The 26,599-nt window shown below is 62.7% G+C and overlaps 1 protein-coding gene across 5 annotated transcripts; it reads right to left on the reverse strand.

The window, feature by feature from the left end:
• Window positions 1-26,338, reverse strand: FGFR1 (fibroblast growth factor receptor 1). Of its 5 annotated transcripts, none has more exons than XM_032712570.1 (18): window positions 26,252-26,338; window positions 20,019-20,227; window positions 12,018-12,281; window positions 11,236-11,319; window positions 10,626-10,801; window positions 8,793-8,916; window positions 7,889-8,079; window positions 6,189-6,333; window positions 4,780-4,976; window positions 4,086-4,231; window positions 3,864-3,985; window positions 3,646-3,756; window positions 3,313-3,503; window positions 3,046-3,168; window positions 2,823-2,893; window positions 2,429-2,566; window positions 1,825-1,930; window positions 1-1,698 (listed from the first exon to the last, which is right to left on the reverse strand). In XM_032712570.1, exons 2-18 carry the CDS (start codon window positions 20,107-20,109, stop codon window positions 1,522-1,524), a joined length of 2,457 nt encoding a protein of 818 aa, XP_032568461.1. In that variant the 5' UTR covers window positions 20,110-20,227; window positions 26,252-26,338; the 3' UTR covers window positions 1-1,521. The 5 variants fall into 5 exon arrangements, with proteins under 5 accessions (XP_032568461.1, XP_032568460.1, XP_032568459.1 ...); XM_032712569.1 differs by having other exon boundaries at window positions 3,640-3,756; XM_032712568.1 differs by having other exon boundaries at window positions 4,774-4,976.
• Between the last annotated feature and the right edge of the window lie 261 nt (window positions 26,339-26,599).

A 26,599-nucleotide genomic window follows, 5' to 3' on the forward strand; every position in this document is an offset into this window, starting at 1 on the left:
TCGCGGTTAAAGTCTTTAATAATTACAAGAATTCCAGATTCATTACAGAAGAGTTTACAACAAATAATATTTCTCCATACAAAGGCAAAATAAACTTTTCAAGTAACAGCGGCCTGGCTCCGGCGTCCCCACGCCGGTGACGGGGAGGGAAGGGGTAAACGTGGCCCCTGCCCTGGTGAGGGGCTGCCCTGGCTGGGGAAATACCCCGTCCTTCCAGGCACTGGGACAGAGCTGGGGGGGCACAGAAGGGCAGAGCTGGGATGAGGCCACTCCCCGGGTGCTGGTAAGGCACTGGCTGGCACTGCCAGGGGAGTGGGGGCTGCGTGGGGTACACGTCCCCCGGCTGGGGCACAGTGTGACCTGCATCCCCTGTCCCTCCCCACAGGCAGCTGAGGGCCAGGCAGGGGCTGCAGCCCCTCCCCAGGGCACTGTCCCCACACACCAATATGGTGCCACGGGCACTGCCCAGCCCCAGCCCTGTTGGAGCCCCGGGAGGGAGCAGGGGGGACACGGGGGGGTCCAGGGCGAGGCCAGGCACGTAATGACAACGGATTCCCAAAAGGCATCGACACGTTATTATTATTGTTTAATGCAACCCCATATAAAACTGAAGCAGCAGCAGCAATTCTTATCGAGGGACCTAAACTGAAATAGGTTTAGAACATAATTTAAAAAAATAAAAACAGCAAAAGTAGCAAAATATATGAATTTTTTTTTTTTTTATAGCAACTGATATCTACCAGCCACTAGTACCTTCCTACCAAACTGGTATATCTCTGGTAACAACCCTTTTAAAAAGACATGTAAATATATATTCATATTTATACATATTTTTCGTTATGTACACGGGACTCTGGGTTCAGCACGGGTGGATGTGGCTGTCTCTGAGCAGTGCTGGGTGATCTGCCTGCTGACCAGCCCCGGAGCATCCCAGGCAGGGAGGGAGCCCCAGCCAGCCAGGATCCTGGCACACCGACGCTCCTGGTACATCAGGGCTCCTGGCACATGAGGGCTCTGGGCACACCAAGGCTCCCAGCACACCAAGGCTCCCTGGTTTCCACAGCCACAGGAACCTGGTGCTGCTCCCGGCTCAGCAAGCTCTCCAAGTCGCAGACCAGCCCTGGGCTCTCCATGCCCTGCCAGGATGTGCCATCCCGGGATGCCTGTCTGGCTCCCCAGCCAGGCACTGCCCCCAGTGGCAGGCGATTTCAGCTCAACCAAGTGGGAATATTCAAGCACGGAATTCATGGAAAAGAGGTTTTTTTAAAAAAAAAAAAGGGAGGAAACGCCATAAAAACACCGGAACAAACCCTTTAGGCTGCGGAGAGCTGACATGAGGCGGCAGGAGAAGCTGGCAGGAGGTGGGTGGTTTTGGTTACATGAGATGCTACAGGTGTCTCTGAACCCCTTCTGCAACAGCTCAGCACAGCCAGACTGTGCAGGCAGCGTCCACAGGCACGGCAGGGCAGGGTATGGCACAGTGTGGCACAGCACGGCACGGTCCCACCACCAGTGCCACCCTCAGTGTCGCTTCAGTCCACCGTTGGTGTGCTGGGGGGGGAACTTGGGAAGGCACGGCTCGTCCGGGAGGGGGTCGTGGGAAAAAACAGAGTCCTCTCCCGAGGAGCAGGTGGAGCTGCGGGTGTCCGGGAAGCCGGGGGAATACTGATCCAGCGGCATGGAGAGGTCCAGGTACTCCTGGGGGGGACAAACCCCGACCACGGGCTCAGGAGGGGACTGGGTAACCCCCAGGGAGCCTCCAGGGAGCACCTGCCCCACATGGGGTGGGTGCTGGTGGGGGCCCGTGGGTGCCACCTCTCCTACCTGGTTGGAGGTCATGGCCACGATCCTGTCCAGGTCTTCTACCAGCTGCTTGAAGGTGGGTCTCTGGGAAGGCACAGCGTGCCAGCAATCCCTCATCATCATGTACCTGTGAGAGCGAGGGCTGAGCATGGGGCGAGGGCTGGGGACCCCACCCATGAGAGTGGCACCCAGGAACAGACTCCTGCACCCAGGCTGGGACCCACGGCCAGGGAGGATGCTATCCCAGGATTTAGGGTAATCTCCTGTGGGGAAGGAAGGGAATCCCCCCAGCTGCCCTAGCAACCAAGGGGCTGTCTGGGGAGGAGGATGGACACGGCCTGGGCTAGTCCCTGTGCTGGGGTCACCCTGGGATTCCCTTCTGCCATGGGATAATGGAAGGAAATGCTGATTATTGCAAACAGATCGGGCTGATGGTTTTGCAGGGCTGGGAATTGCTGGGATTGTAGATCCAAACATCTGGCTGTCCCCCTCCATGCTCCAGCCTGTGCCCTGGGTCAGGCAGTGGCACCCAGAGACTTCCAACCCTGCCTCACCAGTCCCAGCTGGGCAGGGAGTGTTGGGGTGCCAGTGTCCTCCCTCTTGCCCGTCCCAGCGCTGCACTCACAGCTCGTTGGTGCAGTTGCTGGGCTTGTCCATCCTGTGACCTTCCTTCAGCAGCTTGAAAAGCTCCTCGACGGGCACACCGGGGTAGGGAGACCCGCCCAGCGTGAAGATCTCCCACAGCAGCACCCCGAAGGACCACCTGGGAACACAGGGTGGACACTGGGGCACCAGCTCTGGTGGGGGCTACACCCCACAGGGCCCCAGTCTGGGTACAGTTAGAGGCTGGTTTGCTGGGAGAGACAGGCACCCACAGTTTCAATTTGCTCTGCAGGACAGACGAGTCCCAGCACCAAATACAATCTGGATTTGAAATATTTGGTCGGCTGACACTAATTATAATTCCATTAAACTCAGATGAACCCCATCCGCGCACTTCCCCAGCGGGCACTACTCACACATCGCTCTGGTGGGTGTAGATTCGGTCAAAGAGGGCTTCGGGGGCCATCCACTTCACCGGCAGGCGACCCTGGGACACAAAACCCCCCATTGGCTCCGTGCCACCCAAGCATGGGCAGTCTGGGGCAGGGGGCAGCCCTGCACACCCATGGCATTCCCAGGGCCGTTTGGGGCACCCCCGGTACCCCCCCCCCAGCGGGACCCCCCTGGCCCAGCCCTCACATTCGTCGTCTTCTTGTAGTAATCGATGTGGTGGATGTCGCGGGCCAGCCCGAAGTCCGCGATCTTCATCACGTTGTCCTCCGTCACCAGCACGTTCCTGGCCGCCAGGTCCCTGTGGATGCACTGAGCGAGCGCGGGGCTGTCAGCGGGTCCCCGACACCCCCAGGCGGTTCCCCAGGATGGAGCGGGCAGGGAGGGGAGTGTGCAACCCCCCAGGCCCAGCTGCCAGGCTCCCCATCCCGCCACAGCCCCCCGGGAGCTTCTCACCTTCTTGGAGGCCAGGTACTCCATGCCCCGGGCCACCTGGTAGGCGCAGGAGACCAGGTCCTTGAAGGAGAGCTGTTCCTCGGGGACACGGGCGGGGTTGTAGCAGTACTCCATGCCCGGGGGCCGCCGGGCTTGCAGGTACTCCCGCAGGTTGCCCTTGCTGGCGTACTCCACGATCACATAGAGGGGTCCTGAGGGGATGGAGGGATGAGAGGCTGGAACACGCAGTGGGGGCTCATGACCCCACAGGTGCCAGGCCAGCCCCTCTCAGAGGATGGATGTGGCTGGAGGGGTGGCAGAGGGGACACCCCCATCCCGCTTGCACACCCTCACCGTCCTGCGTGCAGGCTCCCAGCAGGTTGATGATGTTCTTGTGCTTGCCAATCATCTTCATCATCTCCATCTCAGAGATGAGGTCGGACAAGTCCTTCTCTGTGGCGTCGGCTAAAGTGGATAGAGCAGTGGTCAGGGGGGGTCAGACAGGGTACCCCCCAGTTGCACACCCCCAGCACCAGCCAGGGCTCCAGCACCGTGCCAGAACCCCCACTTACACTTGAGCATCTTCACCGCCACCTTGGTCACCCGGTTGGGCTTGTCCTTGTCGAGGCCAATGGCTTCTGCCAGCACCACCTGCCCGAAGCACCCTTCTCCCAGGGGCTTGCCCAGGATCAGCCTGCCAGGAGGAGACCCCAGTGCGGGGGGAGCGGGTCGGTCTCCAGCAGTGGCACCACCACCCTCACCCAGCTCCCAGCCGGGGCAGGGCTGCACCTCACCTGTCCCGGGGCAGCTCCCAGCGCGGGTCCTCGGGGAGCTCGTACTCGGAGACGCCGGCCAGCATGGGGGTGCCGCTGGAGGAGAGCCGGGAGGGCCGCACCAGCATCACGCCCGAGTTCATGGAGGAGCTGGAGTCGGCCGACACCTGCAGTGGGACCGTGGGTTACCTTCACCTTCACGCAGCGCCCGCAGCCGGCTGCCCCCGCCGGGGGGGAGATGCTGATGGGAGCCTTTGCACCCGCCCCTGCCCCCAGCCCCCTGCCCGTGGGCAAGGGGCCGTCTGTCCTGCTCCCACCTGGGACCTGGACTGTGTATTTTTTAATTAATCTGCATCACAGTGAACCCAAAATGCACGGCCCAGGAGCTCCCCAGGCTCCTCAGTGTGTTTAATGACCCCGCTCTGCTCAAACCTTGAACAGTTGTAAATTCTCCTGGTTCTCCTCACAAGCCCTGCTGAGGGGGGAGGCGAAGGGGATGTGTGGCCTCCCTGTTTGCTGTGTTGCCATTGGAGGCACGGCCTGGGCAGTGCCCATCCCACGCCATGGATGGGCACAGGGCTGGAGAGGGCTGCACGTGCAGTGAGGTGAGATGGTCCCAAGTCTCCCTGTCCCTCCTCCCCCAGATCCCCCGGGAAAGGCTGGGCTCCGGGAGGGGCAGTAGGTACAAACAAACCCCCTCTCTACTTTCTGTTACCTGTCTGCGCAGGGGGATGCTCTTGGCCAGCTTGTGCACGGCCAGCTGGCTGTTGAAGTCTGTCTTCTTGGTGGTGCTCTTCAGCTTGTAGATGATGATGGTCACCACCATGCAGGAGATGAGGAAGGCCCCGATGCAGTAGATGATGATCTCCAGGTAGAAGGGGGATGTCATCATGGCTGGGGTGTCTTCAATAGCTGGTTCAGCGTGAACAGGGTGTTTGTTAAGCACCCACCAGCCCCCAGGCCCAGGAGCAGCACTGGGGGAGCCCCCGGCTCCTCCCCACGCTTGGTGGGGACCTCGGTGCAGCAGGGACTGTGGGTTGCCCACCCACCCTGGCGGGGAAGGCGTTGTGTGCACCCCCCAGCTCCTCATCCCCAAGGCCAAGCAATGCCTCCACTGCATCCACAGGTGCCAGGGGTGGGATGGGGCCAACTGGGACAGGCAAGAAGTCACCCCACAGGGATGTGCACTACAGGCACCTGCATGGACAGGTCCCTGTCCCTGCTGCTACACTCTGCCCACGCTCAGAGCTGCAGGTCCCTTGAGGTCTGGGCTTTCCCTGCACAGGGTGGGATGAAGGGGAGTGTCTGGCAGTGACCTGCTGTGGGACAGTGGGATGGCGGGGAGGAGGGATCTGCAGACCCTGCCTTGGTGGCTGAGGTGGTGTCAGAGCCATGAGCAGCTCAGAGCCTGCAGCCACGTGCCAGGGTTCGTGGTGAATCCGGCAGGGTGGGGGCTGCCACTGCACCCCCTGCAGCACCCCCAGCCTGACCCCCCCAAAGAGCAGAGCCTCAGAGAGAGGTGTAAGAGGGAGCTGAAGATTCCTGCCCCACCTCTGGGCACACCCGGCTGACAAAGCAGTGGTTGATAACGGGGAAAGTTTTTGGCTGGCAAGTGACCAGGCAGCACCACAAAAACTTTCCCGCTGCTGTTATCAGGCTTTGGTCCGTGCATTGATGCAGAGGAGCAGCATCAATGGGGATGGGGCAGCCGTCCCCATGGCACAAGCACACACAGCCCCGCACGGCCCCGCACCACAGGGCAAGGCCAGGCCCCTGCAGGCAGTGCTGCCAGTCCCCCAAACCCTGCTCAGTGCCCCCCTGTGCAGGCAGGGCTGGCCTGGCCCCGGGGGTGTGGGACTGTCCTGCCCCGGCGGAGCAGCCCCTGGTTAAAGTTCCCCGGGTATGCATTGCCTGGGCCAGGGAGAGAGCAGGGGGCAGACAACTGGGGTGGAGGTGGGCAGAGAGTGGGGGGGACACTGCCCTGTCCCGCTCCAGCTGCAGAGCAGCCCTGCAGCATCTGTGCTGACCCACTCTGGGGGGCAGGGGCCGGGAAGTGCTCTCTCCCGGACCGCAATGCATGCGTTGGAAAGGAGGGAGGAAAGGGAGAGGAAGAGGAGTATATACCTTCGAGAACTGTCAACCATGCAGAGTGATGGGAGATCCCAATAGAATTACCCGCCAAACATGTATACTCCCCAGCATCCTCAAATGAGACATTCCTTAAGTGAAGGACTTCCATTTCTTTGTCTGTCGTGTTAACACCAGCCGTCTGGAGGGAAAAATGGAAGCAAAAAACGGAGAAGCAAACCACATGAGATCTTCTGGGAAGGAGGCCAGAGAGGAGGGAGAGCCCAGTCTCATTTGCCAGACCCCCGGGGAGCAGACAGAGACCACTGCAGACCTGCTAGAGAGACCCTCGGGATGACCACTCATCCCGGTGGACCTACGGAGATGCTGGTTAAAACCCTTCACCAAACTGAGTGTCCTGCCCATCCGAACATGCTGGGGATGGGCTGCATGGAGAAATCAGCCCAGGCAGAGCCGGCCGGCTGGCTCGGTGACACGGGGACGAGGACGAGGATGAGGATGGGAGGGCAGAGGCAGGAGGATGGAGATGGGAGGGCAGAGATGGAAGGATGGAGGCAGTAAGGCAGAGATGGTAGGATGGAGACAGGAGGATGGAAATGGGAGGATGGAGACAGGAGAGCAGCACAGATGGGGGCACAGCACTGTGTGATCCCCAGCCAGGCAGACGGGGTGCCTGACCCACCAGGCACCTGAGCAGCACCAGTGTGTGCACGATAGGGTGGGAAGCACACAGGAGAGACACTGGGACACAGCAGACACCAGGACACAGCAGAGACACCAGGACACAGCAGAGACACCAGGACACACACACAGAGTACAAAGCCCAGCCGGCCCCACTGGGTATTTTTCCATGGTTGTTGCACCAGAAACACAGCAGAAACCAGAGAGCCCAGGGTGTTGTTTTCCACCGCCGGGGAGCGACGGTCCAAGGAAACACCCCGCCGGGCGTCCTTCCGATTACCTGTGGCCAGGGGCCTGGTGACAGTGAGCCACGCAGACTGGTTGGCCTCGCCAATATAATTGGAAACCTTACAAACATACTCCCCGCTCTCCGCCTCTGTCACATTATACAGGGTCAGCACCTCCGCATCAGAGCTATTAATCCCCGAGTGCTGGAACAGACCAACAACATGGAGTCACATGGATGTGCTCAGGAATGGCAGCACCGACAGCATCAATCAGCACAGGGGCTGCTCCCCCCGGTACCCGCGGCCAGCTGGGAGGGATGGGGCTGCACACAGGGAGCCACGGGAGGAACAGGGGACACAGACGGGCATGGGGGAGTGTTCCTGCTCCCCCCTGCTCCACAGGGGTCAAAGGCACAGCTGTGGATGGCTGCATGGAATCACAGAACGGTTTGGGTTGGAAGGGATCTTAAGAGGCCACCCAGTCTGACCCCCTGCCAGGGCAGGGACACCAGCCAGACCAGTAGCCGGTTTGCCCACTGAGCTGGGGGCAGAGGGAGCTGCTCTCACTGGGACGATCCAGGGCTCAGCTCCCAGCTCCAGTGCCGTGCTCTCTCCCCGGGGCAGCCCTCCCTGCCCTTCGCCCTGTGATGCTCTGGTGCACCCCAGCAGGCTGGTGACAGCTCTGGGGCTCCAGCTGCCCCAAGGCCAGCGGTCCCCAGCCCCAGGGGGTTCTTCTGGCCCATCCACGTGGCTGCCACTGCCCCGCTCCTGCCCTGGGGATGGGCGAGCCGGGGGCTGCAGCCGGGGCCACCCGGCGTGTGGCTTTACCTTCAGGATCTGCACGTAGGGCAGGTTGTCGGGGCCAATCTTGCTGCCGTTCACCTCGATGTGCTTCAGCCACTGGATGTGTGGCTGGGGGTCACTGTAGACCTTGCAGACAAACTCCACGTTGCTGCCGAGGGCCACGGTCTTGTTGGCAGGCAGCCCTGCCTGCAGGATGGGCCGGTGCGGGGAGCGCTCTGCGGGACCAGGACACGGGGCACCTTACAGCGGGGTCTGGGGTGCCCACCTGCCCACCCACGGGTGCACCCTGCAGCCCCCACGCCCAGGCTGTGGGCACTGGTACACCCGGCACAGCCATGGCATCCCCTCCCTGAGAGTCCCTGAGAGCAGCCAGGGACAGGGACAGGTGAAACCCCGCACGAGGACAGGGACATCGGCACCTATTCGGGGGGGGTCAGAGGTCAAACAAACCTACAGAGGGCCCCGGCCGTTAACAAAGCGGCTGCCACTGTGGTGAGTCAGCATTAACAAACCCCTTTGTTCACCTCGCTGACTGTTCCCTTCAGTTTGCTCAGTGTAATCAAATTAAATCACATTTTTAATGGTTCATTTACTGGCATTTAGAGCAGCTCCACATGTGGAACTGCTCAGACCAGCCTTCCCAGCTGGGAATTATGGCTAATAAGGCGATTAAAAAAGTTTCTGTCTGGTCTACGAAATCATTTTCACCACAATTAAAAATCCCCAGAACAGGATGAGGTGAACCTTCTGCCTGGATGGCTCGTGGACCTGCTGTGCCACAGAGGTGGGACGGCACAGGGATGGCGGGTGAGCCCCTTCCCTGTGAGCACTCCCATCCCTGCCTCTCCAGGGTGCAGCACCCATTCCTGCTCGGGAAGGTTTGGGGGGACGGGGACGCGGGTGAGCCCCCCAGCCCCGCGCTCCTCACCCACGACATCCAGCTGGTAGGTGTGGTTGATGCTCCCGTACTTGTTCTCCACGATGCAGGTGTAGTTGCCCTTATCAGACGGCACCACCGAGTCCATGATGATGCTCCAGGTCGCCTGGCGGACCTGGGGGCACGGGGAGGACAGAGCCAGTTACGTGCAGGGCACACGAGCCCCTGGTCCCGCTCACGTCGGAGCTGGCTCAGCCCCCACCCCCGGCATGGGCAGGACATAAATCTCCCTTTGAGGTCACCTTTCCCCTTCCCCACAGAAGGGCCGTAATTGCTCCCAGCTGTCCTGGGACAGCCTGGCCACGGAGCCAACTGCTCTGGGAAGCAGATGTTGGGAGGGGAGCATGATGGGTCCGCCCAGTGTGCGGGGACACCCCTCTACAGCAGCCCCGTGTGAGCAGGGAACAGACCGGCTTTGTTCCTCCGGGAAGAGCTGCTTCCCTGGCTGGCCCTGGGGCTCGAACCTGCACTGCTCCCCACGGCCAGTGGGCACCACGCTGGTCAGTGGGCGAGTGCAGTCTGTGTGTCCTCCGTGAGTGCTGCTGACCCAGTGCATCTCCTCTGGGATGGTCCCAGCAGCTCAGCCGGGCTGAGAACCTCCCAGGCCCCCTGGCCATGGGGCACCAGAGGCTCTCCAACAGCCAGCCCTGTCGCTGCCAGCTTCGGCTCTGGCTCCTCTTGGCAAAAGCTCCCTGAGCACTGCTCCGTGGGGCTGCATTCCGCCCTCCCAGCTGGAAACTGGCAGTTTGCACAGTCCTGCATTTCAGCCCCATTAGCTATCCGGGGCATGGGCTGCCATGGGCCAGGAGCTGCCATGCTGCCAGCAGCCTCTCTCCTCCCCACCCATGAGCCTCCATCCCATGGTGAGCCTGCATCCCTCCCCAGGACACACTGCATGGAGCTGGGAGCCGTGACGTGGCCGCATTCCTGCTGCTGTCCCTGGCACCTGGCAGGAGCCCTGCCGTGCAGGGCCACGGCCAGGGCTGCTTGTGCAACTCAGTGGCAATTGTGGCCACACAACCCCAGGCTGGCTCAGGGGTCTCACCCAGGGAGACACCCCCCAAGGGGTGCAAGCCTCAGGGCTGCAGCCCTATTCCTGAAAATTAAGAGAGATGGAAAAAGAGGATTCTGGTGCCTTGTAGGGTCACCCATGGGTCCCTGGACTACAGCTGCTGCAAGGGTCACCCCCTCCCTTGGGGAGGAGAGAAACTCAGGGGTCCCAGCATGCTGGTCACCCCCCCCAGGGCTCCTCTGCACCCCACTGCAGGACCAGAGCCGTGGGAAGGGGAGAACCAAGCCCTCCTCCCACCTGGGTGGCACCTGCAGCCTGGGCCCACTGTGGGTGCTGGGGAAGCAGCACTGAGCCCCCTCCCCAGCTCAGGGAGCCAATGTGACCCCTGAATGTGGGCTGGGGCACCCCTGGGCTGCTGGCACAGCTCCTGCCAACCACTGCTGGGCACAGAGAGGCTCCTCCACCCCGGGGTCCCTGGGGATGCCCAGACCCCTCTCCTCGGCAGGGGGATTAGGCAGAGGCAGCCAAGCCAGGCTGGTTCCCTCAGCACAAGCCCCCTCCCCCATGAGCTCCCTCCCCCAGGGCTGAGCTGGTGCAAACATGACCCAGAAGCAGGTCACTGCCGTAGGGCCACTCCGAAACAGGAATGTCAGAGGGGCCCATCTGCCCCCGCCGGGGTGGCGCAGGCAGGGGCTCGGTGCCTCTTAAGCTGCAGAGACCCTTCCCAGTCCTCCCCCTCCCTGAGAGCCCCCCAGCCCTCGAGGTGCACAGAGCCAGAGGCTGTTCCCCCCCAGCCCATTTCCCCCCAGTACCTTGTACCCCCCGATGCGGTGGTCGGGTTTGAACTCTTTGCCGTTCTTCAGCCAGCGCAACGTGGGGTTGGGTGTCCCGCTCGAGGGACACTTGAATTTCACCGTTTTGGCGGCAGGGACAGCGTGGAGCTTCTTCTCCATCTTCTCAGGATAGGTCCAGTATGGAGCGATGGCCTCTGGGGAGCAGAGCGGGGACTCAGCACAGCCAAACCCACCAGCCTCCAGTCCCGGGTGTAACCCCAAGGATGCCCAGGGCAGGGCTGAGCCAGGAATCCAGAGAGATGCCAGCAGTCAAGCCTGGGTCCAGTAGGGAGGGGAGCTCCAGGACATTGGGCATTATCCATGAGTCACAGCAGCCCTTTCCTTGCAGGGTGCATGCTCAGCTCACGTGGCTGCAGCAGCAGTGGCCCCAATGAAGCTGTGCTGGCCTGTCCCCTTGCTCTGCCCGGGCTGCTTCACCCACTGCACCCAGACCTGCACCCTCACCGTCGCTGGCCAAGCTGGTTCAGGCAGCCCCTGCCCATCCTTGCCTGCCTGTCTCCACCCCTGGGCAATGCTCACGTGTGCCCAGCCTCCCCTCGCCCTGGCACAGGGCAAACCCCGCACGTACGGTTTGGCTTGGTGTTATCTGCCTCCTTCTCCTCCGACGAGGAATCATCTTCGTCATCATCGTCCTCCGCAGAGGGCAGCGCGTCTGCAAGAGAAGAGATGGCCCCGCTGAACATCTGTGCACCCTTGTGAGAGGGGCTGGTGGGGACCAGAGCATGGTGGGTGGGTGGCAGGGAGCTGTGCCCAGTGGGGTGGCCAAGGCAGGGACTTGCAGATGCCCAGCAGGGGCGTGGGGATCCCAGGGGAACGTTCTGCACACCCCCAGCACAGCCAGGGCCAGCAGTGCCACCATCCCAGTGCCCACAGCCATGGGCACGGTGAAGCAATTTGCTGATAGAAGTGATTTCGGAGCTCCTCATCCCATGTCCACCAACCCCCCTGGGGCGGCAGCCGAGACCCCACAGGCACAGAAATGCCCCAGCCTCGGTGAACACCTCCCCAGCTCCAGCGTTCCTCCCTCTCCAGCCTCACACTCCATCAGCACCAACACAGGCTGCAGCTCCCACCCCGTGTGTGCCCCTCCTGGGGTGGCCCCGCAGCCCCCCAGTCCCGTGCAGACAAACACACGACGACCTCCAGCCACTTCTCCCCGCACTGCAGTGGCCAAGGAGCCACAGCACCGTGCTGGAAACTCCTCCAGGCACCCCCGAGTCGCAGGTCAGCCCCAAACTCACTGCGCGTGGCCGGTGGGGCGTGCAGGCCGTGCAGAGGCAGCCTGCTCCTCGCTCCACAGCCCGGCCCCCGCGGCTGCCCCTTCCCTGCGCAGCCAGGGCTGCTACAAACCTGAGACGTTCACGGAGAAGTAGGTGGTCTCACTCCCCGAGGGGCTGTTGGTCATGCAGGCATAGAGCCCCGAGTCCTCGGGCACCGCGTCCCTGACCTCTACCTCCTCCCCGGTGATGCGCGTCCGGTTGTTCTCGGCCAGCTGGACGCCGTCGCGCACCCAGTTGATGCTCTGGACGTCATCCCGCAGCCGGCAGCGCAGCTGGAGGAGGTCACCGGGGTGGGCAGAGTAGGACTCCACTTCGATTTTTGCTTTGGGCAGAGCTGGAGGAGTCAGGGGAGAGAAGAAGAGAAAAAAAAAAAAGAAGGAGAAAAGGAATAGAGACCAAAGGAAACCATGCTGCTGCTGCTGCTGCTGCTGCTGCTGCTGCAGCCGGGTTAATGAGGCAACATGCGCTGCTGGGATGCTCCTGCCGTGGCACCAGGGACCCCAGTACCCAGAGGACAGAGCCAGCGGCAGCAGCAGAGCAGAGGGGAGGCAGAGGCGGAGGCTGCAAGCACCCCAAGCAGCACCAAGTGCTTCACCCCACAGCAGCACCCACTTGGTGCCTGGGGAGTTCCAAAGCCCTCACCCCACTCGGCTCCTACGGAGCGTGACAGGGCAGAGCCTTCACAATGGGGGAGAAACAGGCAACTTGAGACAACTTAGGCAGTGCCGGCTGCTTGGGCAGGATCCAGCCTCTCCCAGGAGCATCCCACATCCCTGCTTGGCTCTGCCACCTTGCAGGGGTCCCGGGATCCCAACCACAAGCGGGCAGCCAGCAAAGCAGGCCAGGGTCCCCACGGCACCAGGACCCTCACCCCAGTTAGAGAGCGGCGGGGCAGGGCTGGAAGGGCAGGGACTGGGGGCTGCGGCAGGACAGCAAGGCAGGGAGTGAGGGGGGAAAGGTCAGCCCAGGGGAGCTCTGGCCAGACAGGTGCCGGCCACGGCGTTCCCATCCACAGCATTCCTGGGCAGGGGAGCTGCAGCTGCTCCCCGAGGCGACACTTGTGTGAGCAGCACAAAGATCCTTTCTCTCCGTTCCACTGCGATCTCATCTCTCCTGGCCCTGGTCTGTCCTGGCCTTGATGTGTCCTGGCCCTGGTCAGTCCTCGAGCGCCGGCCCTTGGTGTGCAAGCAGCTCTCCTGGTCCCAGGCTTGGGGCAGACGCTGGGTTTCAAACAACCTCTTCAAATTCCATGGCCCAAGGAAGGGCTCAGGCTGCTGCAGCTCTGCTGGGGCTCCCTACGATGACGTGGGTGATGCAGTGTGAGCATCACCCCAGACCAAGCCCCACGGGCTGGTGGGCACAGCTCCGGAGCCCGACTCCTCTGCTCTGTCTCCTCTCCGGTAACGTGTGTCCGGTTGTTCTCAGCCAGCTGGATGCCATCAGGACGCTGCAGGAGCAGCACAAATGGGCACATGGCACTGCTGTGGATGCTGCTCTCAGGGGCCAGAGATGGGGCCAGAAAATCCCAACAAATGCGGCAGAAACAGCCGGGAAGTGTTCAAGCTCCAGCTGATCCACGGCCTGAGGTCTGAGCCCCCCAGGACTTCTGGGTGCCCAACGAGCCAGACAAGCACAGCCTCTGCTCCCTCCTCTGCATGTGTGCCCTAAACAGCCACAGACCAGCTTGCTCTGGGCCGCTGGCTGCAGAGTGGCACAGGGTCTCTACTGGCACAAAATCCCCTGGAGCAGAGCTGAGGTGTGTGGGTGACGTGGGGCTGGGACCAGCAGCTCCTTCCCGCTCCTCCCTGCAGCCACCAGCTGCTCTGTACAGCCAAAAATGAAACCTCGGCTCTCCAAACTCCAATTTGCTGCACCATGACCTGCATTTTGCTTTCTGGCCACTTCTCTTTGCCTTGGACTGATGAGGAGCTTCATGGAGAAAACATCCCTGAGCGGCTTCAGAGTTTCTCCTCTTTCTTTTGCTCAGCACTTGAAGGAAAACAGTGGGATGGGGAAGAATTCCCTTTCCTCAGCTGCTGGAATACCAAAGCCAGGGCTCCAGATTCATCCATGAGAGGATACAAAGCGTTTTAATGTGGAAGGGGAAGACCAACAGGAGACCCTTCCCTGGTGGGGGAAGGGCCTTGCTTTGCAATGCTGTTTTTCCCTGATTTTCTCCCACAGGAGAGGCACTTCTCACAGTTCTGATTTGTGTTTCAAGTGATTAGTCACAGGCATCTCCCAAGGCTCACAAAGCAGCAGTGACATCCCGTCCTGTCCCTCTGAACACCCCAGGACTGGGTAACACCACGTCCTCCTGCCTGTCCCGACTCCCTCCTCACACAGAGCAAGGTCAGTGGGTGATAAACAGCCATGAAAACACAAACCACTACGAATCTGGTGCTGCAGCCATATCTGCCCTTATCTTGCTCCCAGCTCTGCCCCATGCACCCATGCACCGACAAACTTCTTCCCTATGGAACAGAAAAACCCTGCAGGGAAACCAGGGAGGTTGCTCCTGCCAGCCCCGAGCTCTGCCAGCACCCCTCAGCCGGACCTGCGGGAAGAGGTGGCTTGGAGGTGGAAAAGATCTTTGGAGGGGGAGAGATTTTGGGGTATCTCAGGGCTCGGGGAGGCAGTGTTCCAGGCTCAGGCGGGTCCCTTCCCATGGGCACGGCCTCACACAGGTCCCCTGGCACCCCACACAAGTGCCACCACTCCTTCAGGCCACTGGGCTGAGGAGCTCGGGCAGGGGCTGCCAGCATGTGGCCAGATCCCCTTCCAAACCCCTGTTCCCTCCCCCAGCCCCACCAAGCCAGGGGCTGGTTTGCATCACCAGCACAACTGAGAGGTGATGGATGGAGAGGGGAGGCAGAGGGCACGGCAGGCCCCTGCCCTTCGGTCACCCACGGCACATCTCTGGCACTCGGGATGAGGCGGAAAACGCGGCATGGTGGGAACGGCCTGGGAACGAATTCACAGGCTAATGAGCATGTCCAGGTTCGCTCAGCCTCCCGGCGGGAGCAGGGCTTGGACGGTGCTGCGGCCCTGGCAGGTAGACAGCACTGTGGCCACGGGACGGCAGGGATGGCACCGGGCAGCCTGGATGGCAGCAGGGACACCGGGGACACGGGAGCACCGGCGGCGTGAGCTGTGGTACTGGTGTGGCCTCCACTCTGGTTCCTGAGGGTGAGCCCGTTTGATCGCTGGACTCCATCGGCCCGAAGCGTCCCTGTCTCACGTTCTGCTTCTCTGTAACCTAAACCACGGCACCAGGTGCAGCCCCCGGCACAGCCCCACGGCAGAGCCCATCTCAGCTGGCTGCTCCCTCCAGGCGCCAGCCAGCCCCGCACGGGTGCTTCTCCAAAGGTTAATCAGCCAGACAAACGCTTGGCTCTCCTCCCCAGGGCTCGGGAAGGCTCCGAGTGATGCCGGCACCGCACAAAGGTCAGTGGGTGGGAGTCCCCACCCCAGCCAGGAGCTGTGGGGGTGCTCACGGCCCCGTTGAGCAAAGAGGGCAACAGCGAGGAGAGCAAACGAACAGCAGTGTCTTGGTCCCACAGGCAGAGCTCTGTCCCACCCCGCTACGGCAGGGACAGGAGGCCCCAAGGTGCCCAGCAAGGTGAGGGGCAGCTCTGGCTGCCAGTGCCTCCACGAGCCCCCGCAGCTGCCACGGCCGGGGCAGCCGCTGCAAGTTTATGACTTTATTCCACCTTTGAAATGGAACCGAGAGCGGAGCCGAGCCCGGCGAGCGTTGGCCAGATGGAGAGTGTCACCGAGTGCATATAACTGTCACCGGCTCCCCAGGGCTGGCCCCCGACAGGGACTGCGGGGATGGGGACGGCGGGGACAGGGACGGGGACCCGCGACAGCAGCCGCGGGGAGAGGAACCACACAGATTCACCGACCCCCCCTCCACTCTCCGTGCTGCCCGTGCACCCCCCGAGCAGCGGGAGCCACAGGCTGTGCGGCCACGGCGATGGTGACGGTGGCAATAAAGGGGCCAACAAAGCGGCGCGGGGACAATGCGGGCGGGGGGCGCGGGGCCGCGGGCGCCGGTTGCCCTGGAGACCCCAGCGGGGCTTTCCGAAGGTATTTCCTGAAGAAAAAGCACACACATGCCCGGCAGCCCCGCTAATCCCAACAGGAAGCGCTTACCGGGACTTGGGGATTGGCTTCTTTTTGATTTAAAAAGCTCCTCGCCCTGCCGTGTCCCCCCCAGCCCGGGCTGTGCTGGGGGCATGTCCCGAGAGGCAACATCCCAGCACTCCAGCTGCTCCCAGGGTCATGCATATCCCTGGATCTCCTGCTCCAGGGAAAGGTTGCAGCAGGGAGATGCCAACAGATGAGCATCAGGAGCTCAATCCACCCGTGGCTCTTCTTGGGGTGCTCAGGGTACCCCTTGGCTCCTCCTGTCCAAGCCAGCCCAGAAGGCCATGGGCTTCTCTGCACCCTCCAGTCCCTGGCTGCTTCCTCCACAGGGAGAGAGGGATTTATGTCCTGCTCCAGGCCCCCCTGCTCTCCCAGCCTGCACAGCAAATGAAGCAGCACTTAATTAACAGGCGTGTTGGGAGTTCGCAAAGCTGTCAGGATAAACCCACCCCTTTCCCCCCGGGACCCCCTGGCCATGCTCAGAGCTCTGCAGCAGCTCAGAGCCCTGGGAGCAGTAGCTTGGGGCACCAACACCCCCATCAGCTCTCCCCAGGCATAGGACGGATGAGGGTCGCAAGTGAACACCCCAATCCACACAGATTTTGGCTGGCTTTGTCTGGGCCCTGGCTCACCACCAGAGCTGAGTCTCTGTTCCTCTCCCTGCATCCCTCCTGCACAGCCCTAGGCAGTCACACACGGGGGGCTCAACAGCCCCCAGACCCACGGGGATCCCCCCGAACCCCCAGAGTGGCTCCGCTCCCCCTGGGGCAGCTCCACAGCCCAGGCTCCAGCACAGTGCGGCTGCTTTTCCCAAAGACTCATATTTCCTTTTTTCCTCCTCAATTAAGGGCTGGAGTGACACCATCCGAGTGGAAAGGCGGGAGGAGGGAACAATGTCGCCCGGCAGGCTGGGAGGGGACAGCAGCAGCCCGATGCCCTGGAGGACACGGTGATGCCCGGGGAGCTGGGACGGGGTGGCTGCAGCAACAGGGGTCTGGGGGGGCTGCTGGACCCCCCGAGCTCCGGGAACAGTCCTGGGCTGCTGCCATCAACAGCAGAAGTGCAGGAGGCTGCAGGCTTGGCAGGGAATCCTTGGGCTGCTTGTGGGGCTCCAGCAAGGAGTCAGCTGCTCCAAGGGATCCCCAGGACCCAAACTAGATCCCCTGGGGCTCCCCAGGGCACAGGGTGGGAGACACAGAGAGCTGCAAAAACAGGGAGGGGACGGGACAGCAGAGAAATGGGGAGGGGGTCAGAGCCGAGGGCCAGCAGTGCTCCTGGGGAGCAGCAGGGACGAGCCAAGGATCCTCGAGGTGCTGCCTGCTGGGGTCCCCCAAGCTGCCTGGGCTGAGCACGCTGCTCACCCTGACTTCTGGCTCCTGCAGGACCCAGAGAGAGACCCCCTGGACGAGCCAGGGACAACAAAGCCCCGGGATGCAGGGCCCCCGCCAGCCCTGCAGATGGGCAGGGGGAGGTTAAGCCTGTGGCCAGCTGGGCGGACGGCGGCCCGGGAAATGGGGCAGCCCCCCGGCCCCCGGGGAGGGGGCTGCAGCCAAACCCCCTGTGCTTTGGAGTGCAAATGCACTCCCTGGGAAAGTATCTGCTGCACCGGGGGGGGGGGTGGTGGTGCGCCATCGGGACTCAGTGTCCCCCAAAACCAGCTGCCCCCCCTGCCCCAGGACACGGCTCCCCACAAAAATCTCCTCGGCCGCTCGGCACCCCCGGCAGGGCTGAGGCAGACCCGAGCGAGGAGATGCCTGAGCAGCAGCCAGGACAATGGCAGACAAGGAGAGAGGGGAAAAAAACCCCTGGCAATTTTCTGCAGGTTTCTATTTAACCTGGAGACAAAGAGCAGCTTTGTGCGAGGGAGGGACGGAGGCTGCGCACGGAAATTTCTTGGCTTTTCCCCTTAACCAGGGGTTTTTCACCACCTCCAAATTTAGGTAACTATAAAATGCAGTAAGTGCCCATTAATATTTTATTTGCTCCAGATTTTTTGGTACTGGGAGGGAGCCCACGACAAGCAGAGCTCCCAAATCCCCTCCCATGCCACGAGGAGAGGGGAGCCAGGGCTGAAACCCCCCTCTGCGCGAGGCCAGGGCCGCTGGCCGGGCGCGGGGGATTACTCCTCCCTGAGAAGGGAGCTTAGCTGCCTCAGAACTGGGAGTAAACTGAAACCCTATAAACATGCAGAACAAAGTCCGGGAAAGCTGCTGCCTCTGCCACAGAGGGGACCGAGCGCGGCCGCCGCTGCCCCCGAGGCGATGGGGGGATACTGGGGAGCCACAGGGATGTGGGGGAAGGACGGAGAGCTCGGCCCCCGGGACACAACACCCCTCAGCACGGGAGCTGAGCCCCATCCACATCCCATGGAACCCCAAAACCCGTGGGGCCGAGTCGGAGCCTGTTCCTGCGAGGTGCTGGTGGCTCGGCCCCGGCTGCAGGTCCTGGCCCAGCACCGGCTCTTCCCATCCCACATGTCCTGCTGGGAACATTTTGTTCCCACCAGCCAGCCCCGGAGCCAAGGGACGGACTCTGCCCCAGCCGGGCTCCTGCTGTGGCACTAATTGGGCCGCCCTGGTGAGAACCATGTCGGGAAACGTTTCCAGAGGTTATTGTTAGCCCTGGCATGAGGCTGGCGAGGAACCAGCTCCCTCCTCTCCAACCTCTCCTCCTCCACTGTCACTGCCTGACGCTGCTCCCAAACCCTCCAGGGGCTGCAGGGCTCCTCAGGCACCCCAAAACCCACCTCTGCTCAATCAGCCCTGGGCATGAACTCCCCGACACCTTTCCCAGCGCCACAGCTGGGGTTGGGGCTGCCAGTGCTGCTCTACCAGCAGCACAGAGCCATCCTTACCCCAAACACCACCAGGAAACCTCTTCCAGGAAGAGCAATCTCCCGAGAAAAACATGTTTACCACTGTCAACCACATTGTTTACAGACGTGGGGAGGAGGCATGACAGTGGAAAAATCTCAGCAATGGTCCATGTGAGCGAAGCTTTGCCCAAGGCTCCTCTCTGGAGCTGCAGCTCCCCAGGACCACTCGGGCTGTCTCCTGTGGTGTCACCTCACAGGGTACTCCCTGCTCCGACCAGAGGCACCAACCCCGGCCCCACAGCATCACCCAGTCATCCCTCACCGAGGCTGGTGCAGCTGCAGCACAGACCACTCACCAGTGCCAGCTCTCACCCCAAACCCTGAGAGGACCCCAGGGCACCACGAGCCGCTGTGCCCATGCTGGCTGCACCAGCAATCTGCCTCTCAGGGTTCTGGTGGGAGAAAGGAGGAAGGGGGAGCGAGTCTTAAAAAGCAAAGCAGTGCCCACAGACCAGACATTCTTGGGTAATTAGAACCAAAAGGCAGCAAGTCGAAGTCCCGCGCGGCGCAGCCGGGTCTGGTTATTCTCTGCCTCACCAAGGGGAAGGCCAAGGCTCTGACACGCCAGAGCAGGGCTCTCTGCCGGGGCCCACTCTCCCCAGGGCCAGGCAACCCCCTCGGCCCATCCACTGTGCCTCGAGGTGCCCCTGTGCTCTGGACAGCTCCAGGCACTGCTATGCTGTGACATGGAGTGGCCCCGGGTAGGGACACAGCCCCCAGGGCTCTGTATCCTTCTCCAAACCAACAGGTCAGGGTTTGCCACAATTCTTCTCCAGCTTTAAAATGTCCCCAGGCACTGCTGGAGCCGCACACCCGCTTCTGTGCCCGCACAAACTGCCCTGAGGACAAGCACCATGTCCCCACGGGCACCAGCTCCCAGGCAGCCGGGTGGCACTGCAACTGGTACCGGGGACGTGCTGGTGCCCCCACGGCTGGACCACGTGCCAGCCTCTGCCCCTGCTGCAGGGAGACGGGCTCGTGTCTCATGAAGGACGAGGGAGCGGGGGCTCCCGGCGCATCGGTGTGTCCCTGTGTCCCTCTTACCTTGGTCTGGCAGGCTGGGGGCCGGCCGGGCAGCGGAGAGCGCGGCTGCGACCAGCACAGCCCAAAGGATGAGGCACCGCCAGGTAAACATCCCACTGCTGCAGCTACTGCTCGGCGACTGGGCTCCACGACTCCCACTCCATGGGGACCCCGGGCTGGCCCCGGGCGGGCGTGGGGAGGGTCTCCGCCAGACCGTCAGCCCCTCCGAGCTGTGAGGGAGGAAAGCAGAGTCAGGGTAGGGCGAGGGGCTCCCCCACATCCCCCCACATCCCGGCACGGCTGCGCGGTGGGACGCACTCGCCATCACAGGTGACACTCCTCCAGCATCCAGCCGGACAGCGGGATGTCCCTGGATCATGGGATGTCCCTGGATCATGAGATGTCCCCAGACCGCGGTGACAGGTCCCCACAGACCCCTCGGCAGCCTGACGTGACCCGGCACTGACTGGCAGGGTTATGTTTCCCTGCAGAAAAGCGTTGATGTGTCGAGAGCAGAAAGCGCTGGCGAGGCAGAATCGCAGGCAGCAGAATTTCCCAGAATGGAGGGAGGAACATTAATGCCGGTTAAAGAAAAGGAGATTCCTCCTCTCCTCTTCCTGCACTTCATCAGCTGTTGCTGATCCACAGCTTTGCTGTGGGAAATCCCATATCCAGACCAAAACCTGATGTTGCCCATGTCACTGTGCACCCCAACAAAGCAGATCCCGCTGCAAACCCCAACCTCCCCCATTCCCTATAGGATCTATAGGGCACACAGCAGCCACCCCCACGGAAAGGCCTTTCTGGAGCTGGAGGGTCAGCCAGCTGCGGCCAATCTCTTTCCACCAACAGCTGTTTTTGGAGTGACTGTTTGGGGAGAAATCCCCCTTCTTCCACAGCCAATTCTGCAACTCACTCTCATCCCTGCCAGCTCTCAGGCTGGGTTCTCCAGCCCACCCATTCCCTCGGGTCCCCATGCCCTTCCCAGGGAATGCTCTGTGCAGGGCAGCTTTGGAGGCGAGTGCTGGCACAGGGAGACACAGCAGAGCCTGATCCCGGTTCAGGGTGCCGCAGGGATGTGCCCTCCAGGGCCCTCATCCCTCCTTCCCTCTGACCGTCCCTCCTTCCCACCATGCCAGGATCACAGAGCTCTGCCAAGACACGTTCCACGGGGATGCTGGAGCCAGAGCCCGACCGCCCCCGGCCAACTGTTCCCAGCCGAGTGGATGGGAACAAGCCCCTGTGCTCCACCCCCGCGCCACATCTGCACCTCGGCAGCAGCCTGGGACGAGGTCCCGACACCCGCTGACGGTCCCGCCGGGCTCTGCCGAAGCGCTCGCGGCGAGACCCTGCCCAGCCCATTGCACAACCCGCCGCGGGGGAAGCGCAAGGACCGGGGTGTGGACAGGACGACACCATCCCCAAAGCCCTCCCCCCAGGCCCCTCCTGGGGTGCAGCAGTGCCCCCGGGCCCCACAGCCCGTGGCAAGCATCCCAAGCTCACCCAGTTCCCCTCTCGAGGGCCGCGCGCTGTGCTGTTCCCAACCTGCCACCTGAAGAGGAGATCCTTTTGCCATACGGCGTCAGGCTGAAGTGCACGCCGTTAAAACCAGTGAGTAATAATCGTAGTGAGTAATAAACCGCTACTCATCCTCCCCACGCACTCAGCCCGTGGAGCTCTGGCCGCCGCCTCTCCCGCTCCAGCGTGAGAGCGAGACCCTGTGCTGCCTGTGCCCGGAGCGCCGGCTTTTCCCAACGGATGGGCTGAGCAGCCACCAGCCCCAAAGGGCTCAGATCCCCCAAACAGCCTCCACACCCCAAGGAAACCCAGCCAGGGTGCAGGCCTGGGGGCTCTGGCTGCCTCCTCCCTGCCCAACTGCTCTGCCTGTAGCCAGCAGAGGAGTATTTGGGAGCCAAACTATTGACACAAGGAGTCAGACAGCAAAAAGGGCATCCAGCAAACACCGGCGTTATCTCCAACGCCAGCGCTCCCACAGGTGCCGGGCAGTGCTTGGAAACAGTTATTGAATGTTCAGGATTTATCAGGGTTTGGAAAGGGGGAGGTGGAATTCTTTGAGGAGGGGAAAAAAAAAAAAAAGTCCTTGGTATTTCTGGAAATTATTTTGTGTCTCTCAGTGGTTTTGTTTATCGACAGCACATGCTCCCCGGAACATGCCCTAATGCGGAGTGTCTGCGTGGGCCTCCCGAGCCGGCCCTGTGCCGAGGGGAGGGATGGAGGGAGGGAGGGATGGAGGGATGGAGGGGAGCCCAGTGCCTCCGGTTCCTGAAAAATGAGTCAGTGCTGGCTCGTGCACAGCAGAGCCCTTCTCCGATACACCTCAGAGCGGGCGCCTTCCAGCTGATTCAGGGCCTTGACAGCAGCACATTTCCATGGCGTAGGGATGGCTCGGCAGCGCAGAGCTGTCTGTGGCTAGAGGGTCACTGGGAGGGAGGGAGGGAAGGAAGGAGGGAAGGACAGAGGGAAGTGTGCCAGGACTCAGCGGGAGCACACTGATGATGGTTGGCTTCCCTGGGCAGTAAGGGAGGGGGCAGCAGCCACGGCTTTGCTGGAAGGCAGCAGGACCAGGACACATCCTGACCACGGGGAGCAATCCCAGCTTCCTGCCTGCTCTCCCCAGACAGGCTCAGCAGCACCTGAGGGAATCCCAGTGCTCAGAGATGCTGAAGGGGCAGCACAGACCCTTTCCTCCTTCCCAAGGGAGAAGGGGAGACTGGGAAGCCCCAAGACACCTGCCCTTGTGGCTCCTTGGTGCCCACTCGGGAAGGAGGTGAGGAAGTGGGGAGAGTGCTCCTACCTGTGCAAACATGGCTCTTCTCTGTGTTTATACAGCTTTTATATAAATCCCAACAGGAAACCATTTGCTTGGGAGGATGGCAGCTCGGGCAGGGTGGGTCTCTGGCTCCTGCTGGGCACCATCCCTGCTCCCCGTGGCCCCAGCACACTGCAATTTACTGCTCCGGGGTGGATTCAAACAACTAAAAATGGAAGCAGTAAGAGAGGAGCCAGGGCTAAATGCCTCTCAGAGACCTGCCTCCAAGACTGCAATTACTAGTGGCCATTACACCCACGGAGCTATTTCAGACACCCCTGTGCCCACCCGTGCACCCCCTGCACACGTTCCCCCATGCGCCAGGGAAGATGCTCTCACCCTGCCTTTGCACGCCGGTATGTCCACGAGGAGCCTCGTTTAACCTGTCCCCCTGCCGTCCTCAGGGACCCCAAGGGCTGCACTCTCACCCCTCGTGTCTCCCACGGCCCTGAGTCACAGGGCTGAGCTGTCCCAGGGACACGGCACAGACGGGACCTTCCCACTTGGACAGCAGCTGCACCCCATGGTTCTTAGCTGAGTGGTTCTGAGCAGGGAAGCCCCTTCCCGTCCCGTGGCTCATCCCTGGAATGCATCTGAGGTGCCAAACGCAGGAGCCAGTGCTGGAGCAGGGTGCCCAGCTGGGGCACGTGGGGCTCAGAGCCCCATGATTCTGTGACATCCACAGAGGAGCCTCAGTCTGATCCCTGTGTGCCCACAGTGCTGGATGTGAGGGGGGGTGGCTGCTGCCATGGGCTTGGTGAGGCTGGGGGGGCTCTGGTCCCTCGGCCTCTGCCTCCCCGTTGGAGCAGGGCAGGCCTGTGGCATCCACCACATCAGAGTGTCCGGGGTGCCTCAGTGCCAGCAGCCAGTGGGTAATGCAGAGCAGGCAGGAAAATCACAGGGAGAGGCCAAATCCAGCAGGGAGAAGAGTCTGAGCTCAGCTCCCAGGTCTGCACAGCGTCAGGAGCCTGCGCTGGGGGACTGTGCCCAGCCAGGGTCACCCGTCCCTCAAGGGGGGACGTGGTGACCCCCAGCAGACCACCCTGCTGGGCAGAGATGCCCTCCAGCTCCAAAACACAGAAAGGAGACTCGTTTTCCTCTGAGGCTCAACACAAGCAGCCCTCCAGGTGCCCTTGGGGAGGAAGGACATGCCAAAGGCACAGTCCGTGGGCGACAGGAGCGAAGCCTTTCCCTTGCCCAGTGCTCCGTGCCCCAGCCTGCAGCTCAGGTCAGGAACCAAGTATTTGCTGAAATAAAAAGCAAACACAACTGCAAATGGAACTGTAGGGAAAAACTATAATGCTTAAAGCAGACACACGCTTGGAAAAATAAATATCCAACTGTGCAGCATACAGAGCACATTAACCCTTCCCAGCTGGCCACCAGGACTTAGGGCTACTGGGGGCATCTCTGGCGCCAGCTGTGGGCATCTGGTGGTGGGAGACCCTGGCACACAAGGCAGGAAGGACAGGGAAAGGCCCAGCATCACCCACAGATCTCCATCAAACCAGCTCAGTTCTAGAAGCATCCTCACACTCAGGTGTGAAAATCGAGGGCTCGATTTTCAGATCTACAGAGCAACCATTGGTATCCCAAAGTCTCCACTGGGCTGGTCCCCCCGACTGCACTGGAAGCAGACTGGTCAAGGATGGTGACACTGGGACACGACCACAGCCTGCCACCCCCTGGAAGGGGCAGAGGCCCGTTATCCAGCCTGGGAGGGAGCTGGCTGGGGCTTTCACGACATTCTGCTCCTCCAGGGGAAGCCGCTGGGAGGGGAAGGACACAGATTTGCCTTCGTGCCCAGAAGCAGCAGGTCACAAAGGGGCAGAAAAGTCAGATTGCCGGGATGGGACGAGCTTCCAGCAGCCAGGGCCTGGGGGGCCAGAGTACCGGGAGGCACCAGCTGGGGTCGGAGGCAATACAGCTCCCGGTTCAGGTTACGGTTTTAGGTGGTAAATAAAGAGGGAGCTCCAGTTCACACCTGAAAGGGACCCGGGCCCCCTCCCGCCCGGCCGGGGCAGCAGCTCGCGCGTGGAAAAGCCCAGACGATGCTCCCGCCGGCTGCCCTCGCCCGGCACCGCTCCTGCCTGCACCCCGCCGGAGCGGGGGCGATTTATTTTAATCCTCTCGGAGCAACACAAGGAAAAGGCAGCAGTGCATGCCAGCCAGCACAGGGATTAAGGGAGGAAGTGCTCCTGAGAGGGGAAGATGGCTGCTAGCCAGAGCAGGGGGCTGCGGGGCCCACGCTCTTGCGGCGTCCCTGGGCTGCGCGGGGGGGCTGCCCCTGCGCCCCGCTCCGCTGTGCTGGCATCCAGCTGGTCGGCACCCGGAGAGCTCCAGCCGGAGCAAACCACCGCCTCCGCCTGCGCGCAATCCCAGTTTTCCCTGGCAGGGGCTCCGAGCCCGTCCGTTCACCCCCGCCAGCCGCTGGGTTCGCCGCGCTGTTCGCGTTTAAACATCGCCGGGAAGGGACCTGCCCCGGCCAGCCGGGACACGGGACACGGGGCAGCGACTCGGTGAGTCCGGGCGGAGAAGGAGCAGCGAGGTGGCCGCGGGGCTCCTCGGCGTCACCTGAACACGACGCGCTCCGCTGCGTCCCCGCACGAGGCCAGCGGCCACCTCCGCGGCTCCTGGCCCCAGAACCCACAAACACCACAACCAAAAACCCTCTGCAACCAAACCCTCCCGGTGCCGAGGGCCACCGCACCGGCCCAGCGGTCACCCGCCATCGCAGGTGTCGCCGCCGCCTCCCCGCATTCCCGGCGCCTTCGCCGCGGGCGGACGAGCGGCTCCCGGAGCCCGGCACGGCGCTGGGATGCGGCGGCTCCCAGAGCCCCACCAGCCTGGACACACAAAGGGAAACCCCAGCTCCGGGACGCCGTTATTCCAGCGCCTCCATCCCCGGTGACGGCTGAACGCCCCGGGATCCCAAATCCGAAACACAACTAAACCTAGCTCCTTCTCCATCTTTTTCTGGAAGCCGCGAGGCTCCCGCTCAGGAACTTTTCGTGAATACGAGACCAAGCAACGACTCGGAAACCGGCCTCTGACCCTCGCCGGGCTCCCCCGGCGCCGGGAGGGGTCTCAGGGCCGGGGCTGTGCGGGGGGGTCCAGCCTCGACTCGGCCGCTGGACGGGGTCGGACCCGCAGCTTTCCCGAACTGCCGCCCGCCGAGTGGCTGCACCCCGGGGGCGGCATCCCGGGGCCCCCGACCCCCGCCCCGCCCCGCTGTTCGCAAACCCCCAGGTCCCAAAAACCGGAGCCGCCCCGGCACGGGGGACAGGGCGAATCTGGGGGGGTTCGGCCGCGACGGAGCCCCGTCCCCCGATCGAGCCCCCCGCGCCCGCCCCGCGGAGCACAAAGCGACGCCCTGCAGTCCCGGTCCCGGTCCCGGTGCCCCCCCCCGGTGGCCGTTACTCACCGGAGCCCCGCGGGCGGCGGCGGCGGCGCGGTGCCGCCGCTCCCGGGAACAATGGAGGGGAGCCCCGGCCGGGGCGAGAGGCGCAGCCCCGCCGCCGCCGCGCTCACAGCGGCCGCCCCATGGCGGCCCCGGCCCGGCCCGGCCGGCGGAGGCGGCGGGAGGCGCTCCCGGAGCCGCTCCCGGACGCGCTCCCGAAGGCGCGGCCGCCCCGACGCTGCCGCTGCCCGCCCGCCGCGTCCCGCCGAGCGCCCGCCGCCGAACTGAGCCGCTCCCGCACCGCCCCGCCGACAGCCCGGGCTCCTCCTCCGCCTTCCTCCGCCCTCCTCCTCCTCCTCCTCCTCAGCGGCC

The sequence above is a fragment of the Chiroxiphia lanceolata genome, chromosome 28, assembly GCF_009829145.1.
Source record: "Chiroxiphia lanceolata isolate bChiLan1 chromosome 28, bChiLan1.pri, whole genome shotgun sequence".
In the NCBI taxonomy this organism is placed as follows: Eukaryota; Metazoa; Chordata; class Aves; order Passeriformes; family Pipridae; genus Chiroxiphia; species Chiroxiphia lanceolata.

What these genes read in the sequence shown, in the direction of transcription:
- FGFR1 (XM_032712567.1), bottom strand. Translation starts at nt 20,109, where the DNA reads ATGTTTACCTGGCGGTGCCTCATCCTTTGGGCTGTGCTGGTCGCAGCC. An exon ending in CTTCTCCGTGAACGTCTCAG is followed by an intron (nt 11,320 to 12,017) that starts GTTTGTAGCAGC and finishes CTTCTCTTGCAG; the next exon opens with ACGCGCTGCCCTCTGCGGAG. An exon ending in AGTACCTGGCCTCCAAGAAG is followed by an intron (nt 3,169 to 3,312) that starts GTGAGAAGCTCC and finishes GCGCTCGCTCAG; the next exon opens with TGCATCCACAGGGACCTGGC.